Source organism: Falco naumanni, chromosome 2 (genome assembly GCF_017639655.2).
Source record: "Falco naumanni isolate bFalNau1 chromosome 2, bFalNau1.pat, whole genome shotgun sequence".
Classification (NCBI taxonomy): Eukaryota; Metazoa; Chordata; class Aves; order Falconiformes; family Falconidae; genus Falco; species Falco naumanni.
The window spans coordinates 973,575-1,000,598 of record NC_054055.1 but is presented as its reverse complement, the minus strand read 5'-3'; the positions used below and the strand labels follow the sequence as shown (position 1 = coordinate 1,000,598).

General features: G+C 56.0%; 1 protein-coding gene across 1 annotated transcript; it reads left to right on the top strand.

The window, feature by feature from the left end:
* The first annotated feature begins 11,730 nt into the window (after positions 1-11,730).
* On the top strand, positions 11,731-26,958 carry XRRA1 (X-ray radiation resistance associated 1). The gene is given in 22 exon segments (XM_040583350.1): positions 11,731-12,020; positions 13,025-13,247; positions 13,544-13,615; positions 14,353-14,422; positions 15,095-15,192; positions 16,686-16,819; positions 17,441-17,536; positions 18,633-18,778; positions 18,781-18,843; positions 18,846-18,878; positions 19,886-19,920; positions 20,696-20,736; positions 20,738-20,810; positions 21,792-21,816; positions 21,819-22,015; positions 22,550-22,675; positions 23,128-23,379; positions 24,230-24,331; positions 24,922-25,027; positions 25,829-25,873; positions 25,876-25,941; positions 25,944-26,958. Coding segments are annotated over 22 exon segments (2,388 nt in total). The 5' UTR covers positions 11,731-11,754; the 3' UTR covers positions 26,063-26,958.
* The last annotated feature ends 66 nt before the right edge of the window (positions 26,959-27,024 follow it).

Here is a 27,024-nt window from a genome sequence, read left to right as displayed (position 1 = left end):
GCCGCACGCTGCGGCTCCGCACCGGGAGCCGGTGAGCCTCTGCCCCGCCGCAAGCAAACGAGGGAGCGGGATAAAGTCTTCGTCGGCGCCTTACCGGGGGCGTGCCGGGTTGAATCCATGAGCGCTGGCAGCCGGCGGCCACGCACAGAAGTTGTTGTGCTTCTCCTCGGCGGGGCTGGCAGGCGGCGGCTGCCCTCCCTGGCCCTGTGTCACCCACGTCACCGCGCCACGGCCGCGCTCCTTAAAGGCGCACAGCGCGGAACGCCGCCCGGCAGCCGCGGGGAAAGGGCCGCGGCGCTTCAGCCGCGCTCGCTGCTCGCGCCCTGCCGGAAGGCTGGCGGGGCTGGCACAGCCCTGCCCTTGGCCCCAGCGCAGCGGCAGCACCGGCCGCTCGGCAGGGAAGGGTGCTGGGGGCCCCGCTGCCAACGTTCCCCCCGGCTCCTGCTAACCTGGCTGCAGCCACAGCACGGCTGATTCCCAAGAAACTCCCCCCCGCCTCCAAGCGGCTGCGGATTCACCCCCGGAGCAGCGCCGCAACCCGCCGCCGGCGGATGCCACAGTCAGCAGCCGGCCCGGGGCGCTGCGGGACCCCTGCCTTCGGTCCAGAGCGGCAGCTGCCACAGCCCTGCCTGCACCCAGCGACCCAGCGACCGCTCAGCGCTGGCAGGGAGCGGCCGAGGGAGGGACACCTGGCCCTCGCCGGGGGCCCTCGGGAGCCACCCCTGGGGCGTCTGGGAAGCCCGAGGCTGGTTGAGGCCACAGGATGGCGCTGCCCCAAGCACGCCGGCGAGGGGCCCGTACCCTGCAGGTAGCGGAGAAAGTTTTTCTAAAAAGGCTCCAGGGGCAGCAGGAGCAGCCCCGGGGGGCCACGGCTATCACACACCGCTAGATAAAGTGGAGGGTGTGTGTGTGCAAACAGCCGGGAACTGAAGGAAGACCCCCAGGAGCCACCGTACCCCAGCTGGGTCCCCCGCCTCCCGGGAAAGGGACCCCGCTGAGCTCGGCCGGAGACGGAGGATCGGCCGCGGGCGGTCGAGACATGAGAACGCGGCGCGGCAGGACCCCGGCTCGGAGCCGCCGCAGGGCTCTGGCCACGCGGACCGAGCGGGACTCGCCCCGAAGCTTTTCTTACCGGCTGGGGAGGTGAAGCCGCGGTCAGCCGGGGACGGCGCGGGGAAGGGGCCGCAGCAGCCGGGCACACGGCTGCGGGCAGGCTGTAGGCTCAAGTCTTCCTCCGGCAAAGCGCCCACATGGCTCGCAGCCGTGCCCGGTGCGGGGCTGGCACACGGCAGCGACGGCCAGGGGGCCCTCCACGGAGCCCTAGCGGCAGAGCGGCCAAGACCCCGCCGACGCCGGAACAAGACGGGAACAGCCGCCCGGCGAGCCGCGGACTGAGCCCCAGCTGCCGCTGCTGCGGTTGAAATACCAGGGCCCGCCCCCGCCGCCTCACCATTGGCTGCTGCCGGGGCGGAGCGCGCGGCGGGTGCGAGAGTGACGGGGGGGACTACAAATCCCAGCGGCCGCTGTGCGCGGCCCGAGTCTCTCCTTAGCCGCTTGGAACGCCGGGAGAACGTTGCATGGCAACGGCGGGGGGGGGGGGGGGGGGGGGGGCGCTCCCCGCGGCGGGTTCGGGGACACCCGCGGGGCCCCCTGCAGCAGGACCGGGGCCGGCGTGAAGCCGCGGGAAGGGGCGCCCCTGTGAGGGTACGGGGACACGTGGGGGGGGCTCCAGGCCGATACGGGACCGGGCGTGAGGCGGAGGGGCTAAACTTCAAATCCAGTCTTAGCTTTTCTCCGTGACCGACTTTACCGTATCGCATAAAGTGGGCAGCTGCTGCCAGGGCTCGGGCACGCGCGCAGGGAGCAGCGTTTCCTGATGGTCAGAGGGACCCTCCGGTGTTCCAGGGTCTGCCCATGGCCTCTGGGCCGGGCACGGGGCGGGCACTGATGCGAGGTCCCTGTCAGGTGTCCCTGCGAGGGCTTACTGTGAGGGGTCCCTGTGAGGGTTCCCTGCGAGGGGATCCTGTGAGGTGTCCCTGCGAGGGGATCCTGTGAGGTGTCCCTGTGAGGGGTCCCTGCGAGGGGATCCTGTGAGGTGTCCCTGTGAGGGGTCCCTGCGAGGGGATCCTGTGAGGTGTCCCTGTGAGGGGTCCCTGCGAGGGGATCCTGTGAGGTGTCCCTATGAGGTGTCCCTGCGAGGGGATCCTGTGAGGGGTCCCTGCAAGGGGTCCCTGTGAGGGGTCCCTGCGAGGGGATCCTGTGAGGGGTCCCTGTGAGGGGATCCTGTGAGGTGTCCCTGTGAGGGGTCCCTGTGAGGCGGAGGGGCCGGGGCTCCCGTCGGGGTCAGGGACACCCGTAGGAACGGGCGCCTGGCGGGGGCCCAGGGCTGGCAGGCCACCAGGAGGGGGTTTCTTGGGGGCAGGGGCTCCTGGGGGGCCGTCGGCTCCCAACGCAGATGGGACCCAGGGGAGCTCTGGCCTGGGAGCCACGCTCAGGGCGCTGGGACGCACCAGGGACCGGGGCAGGGCACACGCCGGCTCTCAACTCCAGATGCCCACGCTCTGCTGCAGTGTGTAGCTGTGCTTACAGAGACCGGGCACAAAGCTGAGGCCGAGCTGACTCTCTAAAGCTGGTGGAAGCGGCAAAGGAAGGGGCTTCTAATCGCGGGGGGCAGCCTTGGGAAGGGGGGAGCCAGGAAGGGACGGGGAAAAGAACTCGGTTGTCCAGATTTGTAGGGAACAAAAACAGTGCGGTGTTTGACATTGATAACATGAAGCTGTGGCCTTGCTTTGACGATGTGCAGCTCTGATCCTGCAGCAAAGATGTAAATAACTTTGAGGGAGTATGAGAAGAAACCTGGATGAGACAGAAACAAGGGGGAACGTGATCTCACCTCTCGAAGATAAGGGAACAGCGGGAACAGCAGAGTCGCCTGTAGTGAGCAGGGCCTGGGTGCATGGACAGTAGAGCTTCAGAAATAATAACGCTTTTAGCAGCGCACGTACAGAGTATAAATTATAAAAGCTGTAACTAAGTAACAATAAATGTCTTTGCCTCACAACCCTTGCAAGGTCCGCGCCTCGTGTGCCACAGAAGTGATGCAGGAAGAAGCCTCCGAGTGAGGAAGCTCTGGCCCCGAGGGGGGATCCTGCGAGGGGATTCTGTGAGGGATTCCTGCGAGGGGTTCCTGTGAAGTGTCCCTGTGAGGGGATCTTGCGAAGGGATCTGCGAGGGGATCCTTCGAGGGCTTCCTGTGAGGGGATCTTGCTGTGAGGGAATCCTACGAGGGGATCCTGTGAGGGCTTCCTGCAAGGGGTCCCTGTGAGTAGATCCTGCGAGATGATTGTGCAAGGGCTTCCTGCGAGGGGATCCTGTGAGGGCTTCCTGTGAGGGGTCCCTGTAAGGGGATCCTGTGAGAGGATCCTGCTAGTGGATCCTGCGAGGCGATCCTGCAAGGGGTACCTGTGAACTATCCCTGTGAGGGGACCCTGCGAGGCCTTCCTGTGAGTTGTCCCTGTGAGGGCATCCTGCAAGGTGTCCCTGTGAGGGGATCCTGCGAGGTGTCCCTGTGAGGGGATCCTGTGAGGTGTCCCTGTGAGGGGATCCTGTGAGGTGTCCTTGTGAGGGGATCCTGCGAGGTGTCCCTGTGAGGGGATCCTGCGAGGTGTCCCTCTGAGGGGATCCTGTGAGGGGTCCCTCTGAGGGGATCCTGTGAGGTGTCCCTGTCAGGGGTCCCTGTGAGGTGTTGCTGTGAGGGGATCCTGCAAGGTGTCCCTGCAAGGGGATCCTGTGAGTGGTCCCTTCGAGGGCTTACTGTGAGGGGTCCCTGTGAGGGTCCCTCTGAGGAGATCCTGCAAGGTGTCCCTGTGAGGGGTCCCTGCGAGGCGGAGGGGCCGGGGCTCCCGTCGGGGTCTGGGACACCCGTGGGAACGGGCGCCTGGCGGGGGCCCAGGGCTGGCAGGCCACCAGGAGGGGGTTTCCTGGGGGCAGGGGCTCCTGGGGGGCCGTCGGCTCCCAACGCGGATGGGACCCAGGGGAGCTCTGGCCTGGGAGCCACGCTCAGGGCGCTGGGACGCACCAGGGACCGGGGCAGGGCACACGCCGGCTCTCAACTCCAGATGCCCACGCTCTGCTGCAGTGTGTAGCTGTGCTTACAGAGACCGGGCACAAAGCTGAGGCCGAGCTGACTCTCTAAAGCTGGTGGAAGCGGCAAAGGAAGGGGCTTCTAATCGCGGGGGGCAGCCTTGGGAAGGGGGGAGCCAGGAAGGGACGGGGAAAAGAACTCGGTTGTCCAGATTTGTAGGGAACAAAAACAGTGCGGTGTTTGACATTGATAACACGAAGCTGTGGCCTTGCTTTGACGATGTGCAGCTCTGATCCTGCAGCAAAGATGTAAATAACTTTGAGGGAGTATGAGAAGAAACCTGGATGAGACAGAAACAAGGGGGAACGTGATCTCACCTCTCGAAGATAAGGGAACAGCGGGAACAGCAGAGTCGCCTGTAGTGAGCAGGGCCTGGGTGCATGGACAGTAGAGCTTCAGAAATAATAACGCTTTTAGCAGCGCACGTACAGAGTATAAATTATAAAAGCTGTAACTAAGTAACAATAAATGTCTTTGCCTCACAACCCTTGCAAGGTCCGCGCCTCGTGTGCCACAGAAATGACGCAGGAAGAAGCCTCCGAGTGAGGAAGCTCTGGCCCCGAGGGGGGATCCTGCGAGGGGATTCTGTGAGGGATTCCTGCGAGGGGTTCCTGTGAAGTGTCCCTGTGAGGGGATCTTGCGAAGGGATCTGCGAGGGGATCCTTCGAGGGCTTCCTGTGAGGGGATCTTGCTGTGAGGGGATCCTACGAGGGGATCCTGTGAGGGCTTCCTGCAAGGGGTCCCTGTGAGTAGATCCTGCGAGACGATCGTGCAAGGGCTTCCTGCGTGGGGATCCTGCGAGGGCTTCCTGTGAGGGGTCCCTGTAAGTAGATCCTGTGAGAGGATCCTCCAAGGGCTTCCTGTGAGGGGTCCCTGTGAGTAGATCCTGCAAGAGGATCCCACAAGTGCTTCCTGTAAAGGGTTCCTGGAAGGGGATCCTGCGAGGGCTTCCTGTGAGGGGTCCCTGTAAGGGGATCCTGTGAGAGGATCCTGCTAGGGGATCCTGCGAGACGATCCTGCAAGGCGTACCTGTGAGCTATCCCTGTGAGGGGACCCTGCGAGGCCTTCCTGTGAGGTGTCCCTGTGAGGGCATCCTGCAAGGTGTCCCTGTGAGGGGATCCTGCGAGGTGTCCCTGTGAGGGGATCCTGTGAGGTGTCCCTCTGAGGGCATCCTGTGAGTTGTCCCTGTGAGGGGATCCTTTGAGGTGTCCCTACGAGGGGATCCTGTGAGGAGTCCCTGTCAGGGGATCCTGTGAGGTGTTCCAGTGAGGTGTCCCTGCGACGGGACCCTGTGAGTTGACCCTGTGAGGGGATCCTATGAGGTGTCCCTGCGAGGGGATCCTGTGAGGTGTCCCTATGAGGGGATCCTGCGTGGTGTCCCTGTGAGGGGATCCTGCGTGGTGTCCCTGTGAGGGGATCCTGCAAGGTGTCCCTGTCAGGGGATCCTGTGAGGTGTCTCTGTGAGGGGATCCTGTGAGGTGTCCCTGTGAAGGGATCCTGTGAGGGCATCCTGCGAGGAGTCTCTGTGAGGGGATCCTGCGAGGCGTCCCTGCGACGGCATCCTGCGAGGTGTCCCTGTGAGAGAATCCTGTGAGGGGATCCTGCGAGGTATCCTTGTGAGGGGATCCTGTGAGGTGTCCCTGTGAGGGCATCCTGCAAGGTGTCCCTGTGGGGGGGTCCTGTGAAAGGATCCTGCAAGGGGATCCTGCGAGGTGTCCCTGTGAGGGGATCCTGCGAGGTGTCCCTGTCAGGGGATCTTGTGAGGTGTCTCTGTGAGGGGATCTTCTGAGATGTCCCTGTGAGGGGATCCTGTGAAGTGTCTCTGTGACGGGATCTTGTGAGGTGTCCCTGTGAGGGGATCCTGTGAGGTGTCCCTGTGAGGGGATCCTGTGAGGTGTCTCTTTGAGGGGTCTCTTTGAGTGTCCCTGTGAGCAGATCCTGTGAGGGCATCCTGCAAGGTGTCCCTGTGAGGGTTCCCTGCGAGGGGATCCTCTGAGTTGTCCCTGTGAGGGGTCCCTGTGAGGGGATCCTGCGAGGTGTCCCTGCGAGGGGATCCTGTGAGGGGTCCCTGCGAGGGCTTACTGTGAGGGGTCTGTGAGAGGGGTCTCTCTGAGTGTCCCTGTGAGGGGATCCTGTGAGGGCATCCTGCAAGGTGTCCCTGTGAGGTGTTGCTGTGAGGGGATCCTGCAAGGTGTCCCTGTGAGGGGATCCTGTGAGGTGTCCCTGTGAGGGGTCCCTGCGAGGGGATCCTGTGAGGGGTCCCTGCGAGGGGATCCTGTGAGGTGTCCCTGTGAGGGGTCCCTGCGAGGGGATCCTGTGAGGTGTCCCTGTGAGGGGTCCCTGCGAGGGGATCCTGTGAGGTGTCCCTGTGAGGTGTCCCTGCGAGGGGATCCTGCAAGGTGTCCCTGTGAGGGGTCCCTGCGAGGGGATCCTGTGAGGTGTCCCTGTCAGGGGTCCCTGTGAGGGCATCCTGCGAGGTGTCACTGTGAGGTGTCCCTGCGAGGGGATCCTGTGAGGTGTCCCTGCAAGGGGATCCTGTGAGGTGTCCCTGTGAGGGGTCCCTGCGAGGGGATCCTGTGAGGTGTCCCTGTGAGGGGTCCCTGCGAGGCGGAGGGGCCGGGGCTCCTGTCGGGGTCAGGGACACCCGTAGGAACGGGCGCCTGGCGGGGGCCCAGGGCTGGCAGGCCACCAGGAGGGGGTTTCCTGGGGGCAGGGGCTCCTGGGGGGCCGTCGGCTCCCAACGCGGATGGGACCCAGGGGAGCTCTGGCCTGGGAGCCACGCTCAGGGCGCTGGGACGCACCAGGGACCGGGGCAGGGCACACGCCGGCTCTCAACTCCAGATGCCCACGCTCTGCTGCAGTGTGTAGCTGTGCTTACAGAGACCGGGCACAAAGCTGAGGCCGAGCTGACTCTCTAAAGCTGGTGGAAGCGGCAAAGGAAGGGGCTTCTAATCGCGGGGGGCAGCCTTGGGAAGGGGGGAGCCAGGAAGGGACGGGGAAAAGAACTCGGTTGTCCAGATTTGTAGGGAACAAAAACAGTGCGGTGTTTGACATTGATAACATGAAGCTGTGGTCTTGCTTTGACGATGTGCAGCTCCGATCCTGCAGCAAAGATGTAAATAACTTTGAGGGAGTATGAGAAGAAACCTGGATGAGACAGAAACAAGGGGGAACGTGATCTCACCTCTCGAAGATAAGGGAACAGCGGGAACAGCAGAGTCGCCTGTAGTGAGCAGGGCCTGGGTGCATGGACAGTAGAGCTTCAGAAATAATAACGCTTTTAGCAGCGCACGTACAGAGTATAAATTATAAAAGCTGTAACTAAGTAACAATAAATGTCTTTGCCTCAAAACCCTTGCAAGGTCCGCGCCTCGTGTGCCACAGAAGTGACGCAGGAAGAAGCCTCCGAGTGAGGAAGTTCTGGCCCCGTGGGGGGATCCTGCGAGGGGATCTTGCAAGGGGTACCTGCAAGGGGATCCTGCGAGTGATCCCACGAGTGGTCCATGTGACGGCTTCCTTTGAGGTGCCCCTGTGAGGGGATCCTGCGAGGGGATCCTGCGAGGGGATCCTGCGAGGGGATTCTGCGAGGGGATTCTGTGAGGGATTCCTGCGAGGGCTTCCTGTGAAGTGTCCCTGCGAGGGGATCTTGCAAAGGGATCCTGCGAGGGGATCCTTCGAGGACTTCCTGTAAGGGGATCTTGCAAAGGGATCCTGTGAGCGGATCCTACGAGGGGATCCTGTGAGGGCTTCCTGCGAGGGGTCCCTGTGAGTAGATCCTGCAAGAGGATCCCACAAGGGCTTCCTGTAAAGGGTTCCTGGAAGGAGATCCTGCGAGGGCTTCCTGTGAGGGGTCCCTGTAAGGGGATCCTGTGAGAGGATCCTGCTAGTGGATCCTGCGAGGCGATCCTGCAAGGGGTACCTGTGAGCTATCCCTGTGAGGGGACCCTGCGAGGGCTTCCTGTGAGGTGTCCCTGTGAGGGGATCCTGCGTGGTCTCCCTGTGAGGGGTCCCTGTGAGGTCCTGATGCCAAAATGGCACAGAGTAACTGCTCAGAGACGAATTTTGTCTTTAAGCAGCAAAGGTATTTATTTCATGCAATGCTGGGGAGCTAGCCGGTTCGCACCGGACAAACTAGTTCCAAAGTTTTCAGTGAAAAATTAGGTATCTTATGCAGTTTTCGTGAGAGGTTACACAACATCTTTACATACATACTCATTTGATTTTGACACCTAATCATTCCATTCACAATAGGTGGGATCTAGGTGAAGTAGACATGTAGAGGGATTTTTAAAGGACCGAGGACATGTTACCATCGCCCAGGTTGGACAACCCAGGCCTGTTGGTTGAAGCTGCAGAGCAGCTTTAAATTATCCTGGGAACAAGCAGTGGGAGAAGGAGAACAAGCTATGCACGAACAAGAAGCCAGGTGCAGAGCAAACCCTGGGAACCGCGGAATCAGCACACTGTCATCGGCACACTGTGATCCGGCGCCTGCAGCACGCTCACCGATCAGCGACACGGACGCCCGCCTGGCCAGAGACTCTTATCCAATCACCTGTGTGTAAAGTCGGGTGAGCGGTCGGTTTAAGTTATAAATATGACCTGTTTGTTTAATGAGGTGAGGACGGCATGTAGCCGTATTGGTGTGGTTGTTGTGACTTGGCCGACTCTCCACGGGGGACCCTCCGTAGACCTTTCAGTTTCCTTTGTTCAATGATTTCCTGACTTGATGGTCTCCTTATGGTGCCCACCTTATCTTTTCTAATTATTCAGAGTACATTCAGTGGAACCTTTTCTAATTATTCAGAGTACATTCCTTTCTCTACACAAACAGAGCATCACCCAGAGCATTGTACCAAACTCATCCTGACTAATCTTTTTTTTTTAAGACCTTTTTCTGTTTCAGTCCCTGTGAGAGGATCCTATGAGGGGATTCTGCGAGGGCTTCCTGTGAGGTGTCCCTGCGAGGGGATCCTGTGAGGTGAGTCCTTGCGATGGGATCCTGTGAGGGGATCTTGCGAGGGGATCCTGTGAGACGAGTCCCACCCAGCAGCCGCCCGCCACAGGGCCTGGCCCAGCCCCTCAGCCGGGGAACCCTGAGGAAAACTTGCTTCAGGTCGGGTGAGACAGCGTGGAGACAAGGAGCTGTGAGGGAAAGAAATGTGGGGAAGGGCCCTGCGAGCACGGAGGGCAGGGAAGGAGGGAGCTGCATGTGGGGGATTGCCCTGCAGCCCCCGGAGAGGAGGCCTGTTCCCCCTGAGGGGCCAGGGCGAAGCGCGGGCGAAGGAGTGGCAGAGAGGAGCCGCCATGAGCTGAGCAGAGCCCCCGTCCCCGGCGCCACTCAGAGGGGGCAGAGGAGGTGGGTGATGCAAGAAAATACAGTGAAAACCCTAAAACTGTACAGGCAGGAGTTGCACAGATGACAGGAACTATCAACAGTCAGGCAGGAGCCTCATTAGCTGCCAGAAGGTCTGGGGCCGACCCGTGCAGCGCTTCAGAAGGGACGGTCAGTACAGGCGCAGAGGAGCTCCACAAGCATGTCCATCAGTAGCCTTCTGACAAGGGCTTGCTAAGTGCTAAAAGAAAAACTGAAGTTGTAAGACTTGAGGACACGAGGTTAAAATAGTTGTGGTAGGGAGAGATCCCGACCTCCTACTCAAATGGCCCCCCCGAAGAGAGTGAACCCCTGCTCGGGGAGCATGCCCAGTAAAGTTAAAATGAACTGTACCTTCAAATTGAAGCGAGGAAGCAACTAACCAATATTTAGTTAGCTGTAGACTTTGGGCAGAACTAACCAACTTCACTGTATAAATATGCATTGTGAGTACAACTAGGTGTGCAAGTTAGGAGGAGCGACCCCCCTTGCACCTGGCGCTGCAATAAACACACCCGCTTTATAACTTACCCCGAGTTATGGAGTTTAATTCCACACACCAGTGTGAGGAATGAGGGTGCCTGTGGTGCTATGGGGGTGGGGGCGTGGGAGTGGGGGTGTGTGAGGAGTGTGGGGGGGAGCTGTGTGAGGAGGGGGGTGCCTGTGGTGCCACGGGTGGAGGGGGATGAGGAGTGGTTGTAGTGCCATGGGTGAGGGGTGGTAAGGGGGTGGGGGTGTCTGTGGTGCCATTGGGGGTGGGGGTGCCCGTGGTGCCATGGGGTGGGGGGTGAGGAGTGGGGGTGTCTTTGGTGCCATGGGTGGGCGTGTTGGGGGTTGTGTTTGAGGAGTGGGGGTTGCCTGTGGTGCCATAGGGGGGTGAGGGGTGGGAGTGTCTGTGGTGCCATGGGTGTGGGGGGGTGAGGAGTAGGGCTGTCTGTGGTGCCATAGGTTGGGGTGGGGGGGTGAGGAATTGGGGGTGCCCGTGGTGCCATGGGGTGGGCGGGTGAGGAGTTGGGGGTGCCTGTGGTGCGGTGGGTGTGGGGGTGTCTGGGTGTGCGAGCAGGGCGTGGGAGGGTGCCCACGGGTGTCTGCGTGGGGTGTTATGTGAGTGGTGGGCGTGGGAGGGTGTTTGTGTGGGGTGTGGGTGTCTGCTGGGGGGGCGGTATGTGGGGACTGAGAGGGTGAGCTTGGGTGTTTGCGTGGGGTGTGCACGCTGTGGGTGTTTTGGGGTGTGAAGGACGTGGGCTGTGTGCCATGCTGGGGTGTGTTTAGGAGGTGTAGTGAGGCGACTGTATTTATGTGTTGGGTGTGCGCAGGGTATGTGTGTGTGTGTGTGTGAATGGAGGTGCATGAGGGCGTTTTGTGGGTGGTTGTGTGCATGTGAGGAAGGTGTATGTGTGTAGTGGGGTGTGTGAGGGTGTTCACGGGTGGTTTTGTGGGGTGTTCATGGGTAGTGGGGTCTATAGGTGGGTGTTGGGAGCTGTAGTTACAGGGGTATGTGTTGGAGGTGTGGGTGTATGGACTTACATGTTGGGGTGTGCTACCAGCATGTGTGGAGCTGCGTGAGGGGTGTGTGTGTGAGTGTTCATACATCTGTGCATGTCTGTGCAGTAGTTGTATGTGTCAGTGTAGGGGAACAGGTGTGAGGGGGTGTCAGGAGTGAGGGGGGTGCATGTGAGTGGCTGTGCATGGGGAGCATGGGTGAGGGGTTGCACAGACAGAGGTAGATGTGTACTCCTGCGTGTACCGGCAGGTTCAGGTGTCCCCTGGCTGGTGTCCTGCTGTACCCTGTGCTGTCTTGCGGGCCGAGTGGCCGTGGTGTACCCTGGCAGAGTAGCACACAGCTGCCCTCCTGCTTACAGTGCTGCATGAACACACACCATGCACCTGTTGCAGGAGTCGTTTACCCCAAATACCGGCACTGGGTGCAAACACTGTAGTCAACCTATGCCATAGCGTGTCAGAGCAGCGTCCGAGTGGGGAGACACCATCAGATGGCACTGGGAGACCGTCTCCTGCTACAGGGACACAGTTGAGAGTGATGCAGAGCCTTCGAAGTTTATTTCTGAGGTCCAGAGTGTCCACAAGTGACAGGGGAAGAAGGAATTAGGGGTGAAGCAAAAATCCCATTAGTCATTGTCCACACAGTCCAACTCACACACACACACACCCCCACACCAGTGTCTGCGTTTTGCCATCTTGAGCTGGAAAATAATGTTCATACTCCAGGCACCTCATGTACTTCTCCGTTTTAGGAGGTGATGCTCCTCGTATGTCCCTGAAAGTGTTCCTTTGCCTAAAGCCTGACACCTCATCTGTGGCTACGCTTGGAAAGAGCTGTTTAAAGCAAAGTAATGTTAGAGACAGTGAAAATTTTAACCCATTTTTTTTCTTTCTGGCTCTCTCCAGGAATGTTGCAGTCAAGATGGCTACGACAGGACTGTATAAAATGGGTGATGGAAGCAGCCATGCCACTAACTGCTTCCCTGCCAGGAACATTTTGTCGCAAGTAAAGGAGGTGACACTTCTTTGAGTGCTGCTGGTGAAGTGTCCCTCCAGAATAACGTCTTGTCCATAGGGGCAGGTCCACCATCCGCTTTGTTGTTGGGCCACGTGGAGGGTACATTCAGCTGTGGTTTCTTGTATCAACATCACAGCTGGTAACGCAGGTAACAGTTGATAACAGAACTTACCACAGTACCCAGAAAGCCTTACATTTGTTTAAAGCTGCACTGAAATGAAGAGGGCGGGGTGGCCAAGGCACATGTTAAATGAGGGGTCAAGGAGCCATCTCCACATGCCGGCAGGAGGGAAGCTTCAGGCTGGCATGTGGACAGCACAGTGTGGTTCTCCAGCAGCTATTCTGAGCTACAGCTTCTCCTTTTTCTCTGGGCCTTCAGAGTCACATCTGGGAAATGCTTAGAGAGGTCTACTATGCTGGTTAGGGGTCTGGAGCACAGAACCTTCCAGGGGAGGCTGAGGGTTCCTGAGCTTGTTTTTTGTCTGGCCAAGAGGAGTCCAGGGGGAGATTGTGGCTTACAGCTACCTGAAAGGCAGCTACAAACTTTTAAACAGTGGCAGATGGCATAACTAAAGCAAAAACTTCACCTGGGGAGGTCTAGGCTGGATATCAGGAGGAATTTCGCTGGGAGGAGGTGCAGCTCTGGGCCAGGTTACCCTGGGAGATGGTGGGATTGCTAGACAAATCCACGACTGACTGATCGAACGTTGCTGATGGTCCTGTTTAGGGTGGGAGGTTGGACTGGTGATCTCCAGAAGGCTCTTCCAGCCCATGTTTCCATGTCTGCAACCTGTGGCTCCATTAACATCTATAAAGTAGCATGTTTCTCCTCTTCTATGACTCTGGCTGTAGCTTTAATGTTCCACATCTTCAATTCATGGTCACTGAACATGTCATACTTCAGTATTTCCCCTTACAGGGGATTTTAAAATGGCGGATTTCACTTGCCAGGCTGAAGCACCAGGCAGCCTGCAGCTACTTTGAGAAGGGCACTTTTGGAGGGTTGTGTGCTCACCTTGCCATCTCCTCTGCCTTGGTCCATCATCGTGCTAGGGTCTGGGCGCTGGATGCTGGCAGGCAGAGCTACCCCAAGGGCTTGGACTGAGAAGGGGACCACCAGGAAGACACCACAGCAGAGGAGAAAGCCCCCAGAGTCTACCTCCATGGAAGAAAATAATGAAGGCAATGTCCTGGGTGAATAATTTCTGGTGAGTGCAGATTTCCTCTGTTATTGCCTAAACGTTCTGAAGGAGCTTTGTGGAGCTGGGGAGATCCTGCTGGTGGACAGACTCTGTAGCTGCCTCTCCCTCCCCATCTCCATGCCACCTTCTCCCCCTTTCCCATGATCCAAGGCACTGGGGCCTCCCATCACCTGGGAGGGCAGCTGAGGTCTGGTTTTGGGGCTCAGGTCCCAGGGTACAACATGCAGGATTGCTGTAGGACTAACCATTTGTGTTTCTTTGGTTTGGTTTATTTTTGTTTGGTTTTTTTTTTTTTTTCCTAGACTAAGCACCACTGTTTGAAGAACCTCTCTGACCTGTGCTCTGTGAACATAAGCAGCCAAAATCTGGTCTCTGTGAGTACCAGAGACTCAAAAAGTATTATGGAATTGCCTTAAAAATTGAAAACTTTACCATATTATCACATGAACGCCTGGAGATCAGAGAAGACACATGGTAGAAGTAGGTGTGTTTTCCTGCCCAGTCAGCTGTGAACAGGTTTGGAGGATTTGTCCTATAAACTTTTGGACTGTGTCTTCACAATCAAATTAATTCGGTCTTCATTAATTGTAGACCCTTTCCTACTTACCTGCCCTTGCAAAATGCTGTTCCTTAGATTTAGGGATGTTTATCACAACTATGGTAGGAATTCAGCTTGAGAAGTGGCTTCTATTTGGGTTCACGACTAACTTGCGACAGGTTGCTGATAGGTTTTTAGTGTCTTTTTAGGGGTCCTTCCTGGTGCTGTGAAGGTCAGATGTGCTAAATCACAGGGTGGCTGCGTTTGCTGGGTCACATGTAGAATGAGATGGTCTAGGAGCCCTGCAACACACATAGGGGAGCGAGGTCAGCAGCGAGGGCTTTGTTTTGGGGGTCCACTAGTCCAGGTCTTGTGGATGTGATCACTGAGGCATCTGTGTGTTAAACAAGTATTTTCAGAGGGTTGCTCTCTGTAGTCAGAAAAACAAATGAAGAACTAATTATGGGAAATGCTATGATTTAGGCATTCTGAAAAAGCAGACATCCCGTTGTTTTAAATCAATTTAGGGCTGGAGCAGCATGATGGAGCAGAATTTTCTTCTGTATTTTTCAGGCTAAAGATGATCTTGAGAAATTTGATTGTGTTGCTTTTATAAATGCTGCTGAGAATCTGCTGACACTAGGTAAGGGATTGCATTACCAAAAAATATAGATGCTGCTTTTTAACTTGGGGAAGCTTATGCTTGTCTGAACAAAGATCTAGAGCTTTACAAAGGTTCAAGGTACACATGCAGCACTTCTTTGCAGAATTGCTTCCTTCCTGTTACTGTGTTGAAATCTTGGTGCTAATTGTCTTTATTGTAATGATAATTGTGTGCCACTGTGGTATCCTTTTCATTATTAGAAAACAAAGCTCTTTACAAAGAAAATCCCCATTTAATATATAGAAGTGTGGAATAAATGAAATGACTTGTCCCAGAAGCTCAGAAGGTAGAGCTGAGAGGTGATTCCAAATCCAGTGTCATGGGCTCAGTTAATTGGAGGAAGAAAAAAGGAAATCCCTTTATAACTAGTAAAACATACAAGCTAAATGTGCCATCACTGGCTTCAAGGATTAATCTGATTTAGGGTGGGAGCAAACGCGTGAAAGCAAACCAGAGTAGGCTGGTGGGGCATCGTGTATTGTACAGACAGTCATCTAACTGAGCTGGCATTTTCTTTCAAACATGCCCACTGATAATACTAGTGCTCTTGTTCTTGCTGGTTTTAGCCCGTTCCAGACCTGGATAAGATGTGATTTGTTCTGTTACTGCTGTTCCTCACTCGCTGGAGCGTTTTCTTTTCCACCCTTGCAGAGTCATTTTGGAAGTTTCCAGCATTGCGGGAACTGGAACTTTCCTTGAATGGACTAAGAAATCTCAAAAGCACTGCTGGAGACTTCCTGCATTTGGAAGTAAGATGAGGGGGATCTAAGACCTTATTCATCTCCTCCCAACCGTCATGCTGAAGCCTACATGTAGCATTGATGTATGTCCCTGCAGTGTGAGTTCTCTGAAACTTGCAGGGTCTTTCTCTCTTCCTGCTTCCTTGTGACTCCAGGAAGTCCTTTCTGCTGTGACCCTCAAGGACCTTCACATCTTGCTTGCTCCTCGCAGATCCCTAGTGCTCAGCCCCTTGCCACAGGACTTCTTGTCTCCCCTTTGCTTTAGGATCCTGTCCCTGCAGTGTGTCAGTCACTCACGGCAACCCTCACCACCCTGATGCTGTGTGGCCCCTGATGAATCCCCATCCTCCTCCACACTGTGCTCTACCTCTCTGCATCCCACCCTCCTCCTCCCCAGATAGGTGTCTGCAGTCTCCCCAGCTTATAGGCTGCCTTTCTAACACAGCAAAGGGGGCAGTTTGGTTTTTTCTTTAAAAAAGAGGCAAAGTAGATCCTAAACAGGCACAGCTGCTTGGTACAATGGCTGTAGTTGTCCTCTCCCTCCAGCTTGGAGTGTGTCTCTGCTATAGGGAGTTCAGGCTCTAGCTCAGCTGTACTGACTTTATCTAGGTTTGCTCTCTTTGAGGAGGTGTCCTTGTCTGGATTTCTCTGGTTTCTGATTGCTGCTGGATATGAAGTTTTGCCTTAACAGGTTTCTTTCTTCTTGTTTTATTCAAAGAATTGTTCATGGCTCAGCTCTCAGCTCTGTATGCTCGAGTCCTGGCTTCCCGCCTGCCTGCAGGCTTTGGAAGGTCCCCAAATCCATGAAATGTAGGAGAGCATCTCCCACATTTGTCCCATGCACTGCTGGTTACTCACTCAAGGATTTGACCCAGTCAGTGGGCAGTGCCCAGGTGATGGGGAACCAAATTTCCAAGGCTCATGAGGCCAGGGTTAACCCTGTCCTTCCCTGTGTGCCTCTCTGTGAACGGCTCTGTCGCTGCTATCAGATACAAAAGGTGAGGATGGGACCTTCCTAAACTACCCTTGCTGCCATGCCCCTGTGGACCTCAGCTTCATCCGTGACCAGTGTCTGGGATCCCATTTGCTGACAACCCAGAGAAATCAGCCCTGGGAAGGCTGATTGCAAATTCATATTAAATTGATTTGAAAAGGGCTTTGAGCGCCTCCCGGGAAAACGCAGCCTATTGTAATGCCCCAGCAATGCTATTCCTGTTCATGTATCTTAGAAACCCTTGTCCTCACTCCCAGCAGGGCCTGCTCCTTGGCTTTCTCCTGGCTGTTATCCTGTGAGTCACATGTGTGAGTGGGGGACCAGCTCTGGGCGCTTCTGCCAATGTGCGCAGTCCCACTGCTGTAAGCGAAATCCCTGCAAGTCAGAGACGCTTACCCTAGGGCAGGTAGTAGCATGACTGAAAGTCTCCTGTAAATATTTACTACCTGGGGAAAGCCAACAGAGGCTGGTTTTTGCTGCAGGTCATTGTTTCTTCTGTTTCCTTCAGAATCTGGATCTCTCCTACAATAACTTGTCCTCTCAGGACATTTGGACATTGGGAGATTTGTCCCAGCTCAGAGTCCTTTGCTTGATGGCCAACAGGCTTCGGTCCCTTCCTCCGGACCTGGCAGGCTCGAGGGAGTAAGTGCACATGGCAAGAGACGCGTCAGTTTGGTGGGGAGCCGCTGGCGTGCTGCGCTGCGCAGGCAGGCGGGGTGATGGAGCAGCAGGGCTGGCGAGGTGGGGGTGAGCAGCGGGGGTGGGTGGCCTGGGGTTTGTCAGTCTGGGCAGCGGAGCTCTTCCCTTGCAAACTGGAAGATAAAATAACCTAATGGCTGGTGCTGGGTGGCAGGGAATGTTGTCCCAGCTGAGCCTCAGATCTCCTGGGTAGCTGCTGTCATTAGCAGCTAGAGAGGAACCTCTGGGCAGTGAGGCAGCAGCCCTGTCAGGTGGCTGAGCCATGCGAGCAGGAGGCTATTTATTTATTGTTAATTAGATCCTTCACATACAACTTAGCCACAGTTGCCATGCCAAGGTATCCACTATTTGCCATTGTTGGAAATGAGATGCTGAGCTAGGCGGTCATTTGGACCGATTCAACGTAACTGCTTTGAGGTAGAACACTGGTTTTCTATTAAAAGGATGAAAACAGCCCCAGTCCAGTATCCCAGCAGATACATCTTCCCACAGTGAGAGCAAATGATGTGTTTGTCACCTGTCTTTGCATGAGCGTATTATTAATGAGCCTCTTTCTATCTGCAGCTCTCCTCATTTAAGGTTTCCACCTCTGGAGATCTTGTCACTGGATGACAATCGTCTGTCAGACCTGAGTGTCTTTGTGAGCCTGTCTCCTCTTTGCCGATACGGAAGGACTTGGCAGCAGATGGCTCTGGCTCCTGGGGGCTGGCAGTTGCCTCCATCAGCTGTTGCACAGTAGCAGGCTTAAAATCAAACCCAAAATCTTTCTGATTCACTCGGATACTTCCCTGTTTAGTCTCTCTGGTGTTGCAGATGGGACCGAACAGAAGCAAACAGCCTGCTGCAAAGCACGAGCCGGCCAAACCTGGCAGGTGGCTGGTGATTCAGCTCCTGCCCTGGGTGTTTGCTGATCTCCAGGTCTGATTTGAGAAATGGCAGTTGCTTTCCCCATTTTCCCTTCTTCAACCCAGCTCCACCCTTTATTCCAGTGCAGCAGCACTAGGAAAGGCTGCGGATCTGCTCCTTCTGTTTGATGTGGGCTTTTGTGATTCAGCCAGAGACAAGTGACTAGGAAGGGGAGCTGTTCACATGCCACTCAGCTGGGCTGTGCTGGGTTTGGGGACAGATGCAGAGACCTACTGATGTTCTCCTTGTGCTGCCAGTGCTGTGAACTGGAGGTGGGAGTTGGTCTGGCTTGCTGCCCTGGCTCTGCCAAGGCATTCCCAGAGGAAACGGCACATTTTCTGCAGTGTTTGTGGAAGAGGAGGGCGAGTGGGTGAGGTTTAGGCTTAAGACTGCAGGGCTGGAGTGCGGAGGTTTGGATTTCTGCTCTTCCCTAAGCTGACCTTGGGCAAGTGCGTCGGTGATGTTTTAATTCCATGGGCTGGTGGAACATTGTTAGGGAATCCCAGTAGGACTGCAGCTCATCAGAGCCCTGGGTTATTTAATGAACTGCCAGGTTGTCTCCTTGTCTGTTAAATTCTCAAGACGTGAGCTTAGAGCTAGGTGACCCTCAGGCTGGTGTGTGGGCCGAAGCTGTGCCAAGGACCGAGCCTGTGGTTGGGATTCGGAGAGGAGGAGGAGGAACGGGGCAGCGAGATGCAGGTGTTGCGGCTGCCTCCGCACTGCTGCTGGGAAGCCCAGGGAGGAGGCAGGTCGAGGGCCAGCTCCCTGCCCTGCAGGCACTGGGGTGAACAGATGCCGGGTGCACGCACAGATAGCAATCCTGGAGTTTCTTACACATTTCCTCTTCCCATAGCCTGAGGGAGCTGAATCTGGACAGGAACGGGATTTCAGCTGGCCCCTGCCCGCACCAAGCAGAGAGCAGGCAGTTCTTCCTCCACTCGGAGCTGGACGGCTTCAGGGCAGAGTGGTACAAGTCCTTGAGCAGCTTCTGGCAGCCGGCCGGCCACCGCAGCAGGAGGGCACAGAGGTGCCAGCAGAGCTGGAAGTGGCGAAAGGACAGTTGTGCTGCGGAATGCCAGGGATCCAGGCAGGACGGGTGAGCAGCGCCTGCCTCTCCCTGCCCGCACTGAAACCGTGGGGTGTTTCGATGGGAGAGGGCTCCGTTATGTCCGGGTGAGGATCTGCTCACCAGTAAGTGAAGCTGCCTGACAAAATTAAAACAGTAAGAGGGGGATATATGGGACCGTTTTAGACAGCTCAGCAAACCTGTACAGTCCCTCTGTATTTACTGGGAGCAATGGGTGCTTACTGGACTTGAATCACTCAAAAGCAGACACCTGCCATGGTCCGGCTGGAAGTGTGCCTTTCTCTCTCCGGGCCTTCTCCAGGCTAACTTGCTCCAAAGGAGGCGTTTCGTGCTGAATGGGAGGAAAACTGGCAGAACTGGAGAAATAATTCAGGTTATTAAGTGGATTAATGTGCATCCTGGACAGGCAGAGAGCAGGAAGGTTGTGTGAACAGGTGGCCCATGCTCAGGTCTGCATTCCTGGGGTAGGTCAGCTCACCACTCGGGATGTCCTTACCAATGTGTGATGCACACCTCATGCTGGGCCACACGATAGGGTGGATCAGAAGCTTCCTGATGCCTCTTGTGTGGACTGGGCTGTGACGGAGGCTGCCGGTGGGGCTCCTCCAAGCACTTCTGGCCTCTGGCTCGCTGCAGCAGTCCCTGCTGTTAGGTGTTTGTGGAGCAGGCAACAGTGCAACTTCTAGTGCTGGACTGGCAAGAGCAGCATGATGTGGGAAAGGCCTCGTGCTCACAGGTGAGACTGCAAACCAAAATCTACCTGCCAAGAGTTTCTGGCTGCCCTGAGGCCAGTAGTAAAGTTTCTACTGTGTTTGGGGACGTGAGCCTCACCTAGAGTGACGGGGCTTGCGGTGGTGTGACTGGTCCTCCCTCACCTTGGACATGTTCTTCTTGCCTGATGCTAGCTTGCTTTTCCAGGGTAATTCCAGCCTTGCCGTGGCTGGGGCTGGCCCAGTGACCAGTCAGCTTCAGTTGCTACATGTAGAAACCCTCACTTTGCTTGTGTTTCATTTTAGAGGTTGCTTTTAATTCTGGCTCTCAGGAACGCCCGGTGCCGCGAAGAACTCTTGGCTGATCTGTAGTTTGAGCTGGAGCTGTGTGCTCTAAAATTCCCCTTCCCCAAGCCTCTCAGCTGAGTTTCAATAAGCCTGTGGGTACCACTGGGATGCCGGGGGCCTGCAAGGCTCGCAGTGAGTATCGTCTCTCACCAGGGAGATCAGAAGCAAATCTTCCCATAACCAAGGGACACTGGAGCTTAAACTTATATTGCTTCCAAATGAAAGCTGGGTCACACTTCGCTCGTGACTGTGTGCCCCCCTGCATGGGGGAGCGTGTTCTGCGGCTCAGGCGGGGACTGAAGCTCAGGAGCTGGGAGTTCACTCGTTCTTAGCACTGTAATCTTTTCCACCTCATCTGTTTACGTGATGCTTTTCAGAATCTGGTGTTTGAAGCCAACCCCCCTGATTTTTATTAGAACTTGAGTAAGAGGCTGAGCTTCAGAGATGCTGAGCGCTCACAGCGTGTTCTAGCATAACAAACAGTGCATGCACATGCACACTCCCTGAGAGCACAGCTGCTTCCCCCCGGGCCTGTGCACTTTTTCAGTGCTGGGTGGTGGAGTTTGGTGCATTTGACATGACTCCCTGAGGGCTCCCACAGTAACATAAAGGGCAAAGCAAGCTGCCAAGGGGGGTCTGAACCAAAAGCTCTTCAAATTATAGCTGTGTTTGGGCTCGGGAAGGTGGTATCCTGCCACTGGAGGTGTCTTCTGCCACTGAAGCCTTGGAAGCAGTGTCTCTGCTCACACTCTTCCTCCTCTCTTTAAGGTTGATCCCAGGGATGGAAGTCAATCTGTCTTGAAGACTGCTGGCTCCTTCCATGCACAGGGACACTTGTGTTCCCTTTCCTGAACTGAAGTATCTCAGCCTGGCCATCAACAAGGTGATTTAGGTCCTGTGGCTCCAGATAGATATGAAGGTTCGTCTGCCTGCGCTTGGTGTTAGTGCCCTGGGAGACACCCTGGCCTCTAGCTGCCACTGCAGAAGGGCGCGAGGCTCTCCCAGGCTCTTGTGTCCCTCTGCCAGCCCATGGGGATGTGTCAGATATCCAGGATCTCTCAGGTGGGAGAGGACACCTATTTAGGCAGCTGAATTGCACCCAGCTTGTCTAAACCCCTGAAGATTTGGGGATTTCATCAGAGAATGTATGAAAGATTGTCCTCCCCTTGGACTGATCCTTTTCTAGAGCTGCCTTGTGGATGCTGATGTCTCCTCGAGGACTTTGCTGTTATACCCATCTGCTGAGCCACATCAGGTTCTCAGTGTGCCCCAGCAGACAAGTAACACGCAACAACATTTAAGCTCCTCTTCCTGGTGCTTTTGGCTCCTGCCCAGGGCTTAAGTCATGCTGCTTCCCAGCTGGGTGAGCTGGCAGTGCAGTTACCTTACCGCTGCTCAGCAAGGGGCATCCCCTGGGGCGGCTCTGCTTGCCTGCGAAGGGAGCTTTGCTGCCTTCCCATGTGTCGACACCCTAGTTTAGATCACTGGTGAGCTGGTTTCTGGCTGCAGTGCCCTGGCTAGGCTGTGGTTTGGACCACAGGGTGGAGAGGCAGGAAAAAAGTCCTGCCTCCCTACCTTGCAGCTCTTCCAAGCAATGGAGGCACCAGTCCTGTGGCTGCAGTGTGCAGCAGGGAGAGGGGAGCGCCGTTTCTGTCCTTTGTAATCACAGGCAGCGGAGCTGCTGGGTGTCTCTGGTTAAGGGATGCCATGTCCCTCCTCCTCCTCCTCACTGTGCGTACCTGCCCAGTGCCAGGGTCCCGTAGCATTGGCGGGATGTGCTTTGGTGGGAGGGTTGTGATGAAACTCTACAGCCTCTGGCATGACTCAGTGCTTAGAGCGAACAGTAAACCATTTTATCTTGCAGATGGTGGATGAGACAGATCTCCTACCCTGGCTTTCTTCCTGTGCCCGAAGGAGCTGACACTCCACAGCAACCCTCTTACCACCACCCCAGCAGTACAGTCTGAGCCCAGCTCTGCGGGGCACTCCTGCTCTCTCCCTCCTTTGCTGTTAGTTCTCTGGGACAGGGATCACGTTGCTTTTTTGTGTTCGGACACTGCTGCCACACTGGCCCCCAAGGAGGTGCTTTAATCATTTCTGCTCTCTAATGAGCAATGCAGATGAACGCTGCTCTTGCAAACAGTGCCCTACTGCTGCTCCTGGCCCCATAGAAGTCTGTTAACAGCCCATCTGTGACTACGGCAGCGCAGCCTCAAGCTAAATTTTGCTCCCCAACTGGTGTTTATCCCACAAAGGACTTGTCTGAAGTGGGTCCATCTTTCTCAGCGCAGAGGATAAATCCCCAAATGTACCTGTGTCCTTGATAGGCGACATTTGAAGGTAGCCAGAAGGATGCAGATGGAACATTGCAACGGTGGTGCTCCCTGCACAAGCTGTGTGTAGGCTAGTAAAGAAAACAGGTCAGGACTGCTCCTCTGGCCTTGGTGCCAACTAGCCCAGTCTGGTGTGTGTCCTTAGGGCTAAAGCATCTCCCTACAAAACAGGGTGGCTTCTAGTCTGGTCCCTGGGCGGGGCCTGGGGTTAGTTGGTGCAGTGTGCTGCCAGCAAAGGAGCGGGAACGGGCTCTCCACCAGCTGCCTGCAGCGCTGGTGAACCTCTGCTCCTCCAGAACAGCCACCTCTGCTGACCTGGCTCCTCCAGCACAATCTGGGGATTAAACTTGTCCGACAGAAGAACCTAGCGGCAGAGAGGTGGCACTTCTCCATCCCTCTCAAAGCCAGCCACAAGGTAAGGAGGGATGTGCCTTGGGAGTGCAGGGGTTTTCCTGCCTAAGGGAGGGATGAAACCCTTGCTGCAATGCTCAGGGCAGGATTGCCCAGGAACTGGCTTGCTGGAGAGCATGGGAAGAGCTGGTGGGACACGTGGATCTCAGTGGGGTTGGAAGAAATGGAGAAAAGGGTGGGAAGGATTTGAAGTATTTTGCTCAGGATGAGGCTGGGGAGTCCAATCACCCCCTTATAGCTGCCCCAGGCAGGGTTTCTCACTGGGTTTTTGGATTCAGTTCTGCCCGTTGGTCTTGGCTGAGGGGTCCTATGGGACTGAAGATGCTGCCAGGGTATCCCTAGAGCCAGGGCTGCCCTGATGCTCTCTGCCCCATAAAGACCAGCCTCCAGCCGTTGGACCTGACCCAAGGCCAAGAATCATGGCAGCATGCATGGATGTCTGTTGTGTGTCCCCAGGTCATGTCGCATCTTCCCAAAGTCACAAAGCAGCTGCTGATGCTGGAAGCTCCTGCCAAGACCTTTCTGCTCCCAGCTGTGGCGGAGGCTGCGAAAGATGCTGCACCTCCGAGTCTGGCCCAGCCACTGACCCCCATCAGCTCTGTGACCCCAACCAGCAGCCAGCAGCTAGTGCTGGGGGAAGGGGAAAGCGACTCCAGGCCTCCTCCTGGCTCAGCCGAGGAAGATGTTGCATCCCTCTTCATGATGCAGGTGAGGCTGGGCTTTAAGTGTCCAGGACTGCAGGGCTTGTCTAGAAATAGTCCACTCATTTCCTAAGTGAATGAACTGTGTGCATGTGCTGCGGGTACCAGTGGTTATAACCCTCCTCTGATTGCAAGGAATTTAAGGAAGGAAGCACTAGCAAGAAGCATACATATGGCATTGTCACCAAGAGCAAAAAACGGTGGCCTATTTTACAGGGTGGCAGGGGGTTGTGCTGGCTTGGTGGGTAGCCCAGCTGCAGGGACTCATCAGTCCAGCGTTGTCCCTGCAGTGTCTGCTGGAAGGCTCCCTCCTAGAGCTCACCATGGCAGCATTTTGACTTGATTTCCCTGAAAATCTTGGGATTATCAGGGGAAAAAAAAGTCTGCACCAGGATGGAGGTGGCCTCTCTCTCCTGTGCCCAGTCCTGCCGAGCAGAGATGGGATGAGGCTGTGTGGCTTGGTGCCACCGGGAGAGACCTTGGCCGCAGCGGGACAGGCTCTGGCTGACTCCATCAGCTTGACTGGTAAGAAAGGACTGCTGTGAATTCCTTTATTTTGCTGCTCTGAGGTGGAGGATGTGTCCAGACCCCTGCTGAGACCTGTGGCAGAGGACAGACTGGAGAAGAGTGAGCAGAGGGGGGAGGGAAGCTCCCAGGTGGTTCCAGAGCAATACAAAGCCTACAAGGAGCTGCTCAGTGGAGGCACAGATGCAGATTTTGTAGAGCCAGTTGGTGAGTGAAGATAGCTGAGGGCTCCTGCTTAGAAAAGCCTTGGAAGGTTGATGAGCAGTATGGTCCGCTGACCAAGAAAGAAGCAGCAAAGAATTTTGTTGTCCTGTTCTCCCTCTGGTTCATAGGGATACAGAAGAACACTGTACATCTTGAAACACCCCCTGCTTTACCGGGATGCCAAGCCACAACTGGATGGTGTGCAAGCGCCCTACATGCCTCAGGAAGAGGTAACGAGCCGAAGCTCTGAAGTGAGACTGGTTGCGTCTGTATCTGGATCAACCCACGTGTTTGGATGGATGCTGAGAGCCTGAGTGTGGGCTTGGCCCGCTCCTGGTCCCAGTGCCTTGCTGTTCTCTCTCCCTCATGGCGTGCTGCATGCAGCCCCCACGGGAACTGACCTGCAGGGATGGGACAGCTCGGCACACTGGGGCTGGTAAATGGCAAAGAGCTGTGCTAGCCCCCGGGCAGCATGGGCTTGTCACCAGCGCCCTGGAGAAAGCCAGCCCTAGCCCAAGGGAGATGGAGGAAACGGCCTCTGAGCTGGGTCTGCGGGGCGGGCTGCAGTAGTTACTCTGTGAATCACTGCACTGCGCTGGAGTTGTAGAAAGCTGATCCAATGGTGCTCAATAATCTTTAGTTGATGTCTAAACTGGACCAGCTTGGTAAAAAAAAAAAAAAAAAAAAAAAGACCATCTCACCTATCTCCTGCAGAAGCGTGGGCCTGCGTTTGGGAGAGGGGGCAGGAAAAGGAGGTGGAGGATTATGAGCCTGGAGGGTGGAGGGGAGGCACACTGCAGCCTCCTGGTCTTCCTTGCAGCGTGGGAGGATGCCCAGCCTTCCTGCCTGAAAGGCAAAAGCAGAGGTCCGGGAAGAAATCCTCGTGGCCACGAGAAACACCTTGACCATTACTGAAGTCCCCTCGGGTATGTTCCCACAATCCCAGTCTCTCCGGTTGGTGGTACCACAGCGGCAGGATCTGAACGTAAAGGTGTCCTTGAGCTGCTGGGGCCCCAGGGTGTGGCTGAGGTGGGAACGGAGGGTCCCCCCCCCCATTGCAGCAGCCTCCCGCCATGTCCCTGCAGAGAGGACGAGGGCTTCGTCTGCTGAACGCCCTCAGCCCACCCCACGGACCCCGAGCTCTGGCTGCTGGTTAACAGTTAACAGCAGGGTAGATGCAACACAGGCATCGCGGGGGTCCCCTGGATCCACAGCTGGATTAATCCCACCCCAAACGCAGCTGCTGGGAGAACGCCTTGGAGTGAAAGTGGGTTTGCCCCCCAAGATGAAGCAGGACTCGGGTCTCCGAGCACCGGCCACGCTTGATCTCCATCCCAGCCCTGACGGTGGTACGATCCTGAACTGCTAGTGCAAGCAGGGCCCGGTGACCCCCCGGTGCTGTCCCTTTTCCCTGCACCGGCGACGCAAGACAGGAGGAAAGAGAGGCAAGAAATTCAGGCACTTTTTGCAGGCTACAGTAAGAGCCACTGGCCAGGCTTAAACTCAGCGCATCTGTCTTTGCTCTTGAGTTGCTCAAGACCGCCAGTGCATTTGCTTTTGGGGCTCCCGTGTTTTGTATGCGTGTCAGGCTAGAGCTGGATCCCAGCAGCTGCCTTTGTGTCCCTGCGGTGCAGGGATCGAGAGCGCTGGGGCCGCTGGTGAGCGGAGGGATGGGGGGGAAGGTCAAGTATCGCAGCCAAGGAGCTTTCTCATCTGGCCTTTCCCAGCCTCTGTTTTGCAAAAGAGGAAATCCAGCCCCAGGGCATACCCTAATGGAGGCCGATGGAGGAATTCCAGGAGGTGTCTGAGATCCTCCCGGAAGCAGGGGAGGAGATGGCCAAGCAGCAGATGAGGTGCAGGTGGTAAAAGCCCTTCCTGTAGAGGCAACATCCAAGCAGGTGTGCCCCCGACAGCTGCAGCTGCCAGGGAAGAGAATGGCCAAGAAGGTGCCCAAAGGTTAGTTGGCAGTATAGCCAGGGGTTGAATAAAGCATCCCACACCTTGGTCCTCTTGGACAAAATGTTTTTAACTTGTTTGGAGCCGCTTTCCCCCTCTTGAGGTTGGAAAATCCAGTGCAGTGAGAAGATTCATCTCAGGCTTTCAGGCAGTGAACTCCAGCTTGAAAGCACCGATCCAGGCACAACGCTGCAATGACAGCACATGAAAACCGTATCTGCTCGTTGTGCTCTGCAGTTCCTGGAAAATAAGGTGTGTCCTCATCCATCCCTGTGCAAAAACTAACTTGTAAGAAAAACTAGTGCACCCTCTAGGCAGTGCAGGCAGGTTTTGGCCAGCAATGAACAGGGCAGAGCTCCGTCACCGCCTGTCCCACGATGAGCACAGCTCACCACGGGGCTCTGCCTGTGCTGACCCACCGGTTGTACAAGGAGGGCTTGTGGGTGAGCAGCAACACCGTGACCCTTAACTGGTCCAGCGCCGGTCTGTCCCACAGCCAAGTGCTGGGGACAATCCATCTCACGCCGGAGCAGCGCTGCTGTGGCAGCTCTGAGCATGGAGCTTCATCCCACTGCAGGACACGAGTGTGCGCAGGAGCCAAGCTGGGCACAAAATTGTGATTAAAACCCCCAAATTCATCCCCCAGCCTGGCACCTCTAAAAAGAGCTGCATCAATGCAACCAGAAGGGTTGGGATGAGTGGTGGGGAGTGATGGAGGATGCTCACTTCCCACTGGCTGCTCACCTACATGGAAAACACAGCATTATACTCACCTTACCTTTTTTTTTCTTTTTTTTATCTCCCCCCCCCCCCAAAAAAAAAAAAACCCAAAACAAACCCAACCCCAAAACCCAAACCAAGCATTACTCAACAACCTCATTCAGCCAGGGGAAACTGTAACCCAATGGGGACAGGCAGAAGTAAGATCCTGCTTGTTTCCAAGCGCAGCAACTTGAGCAGAAACAGG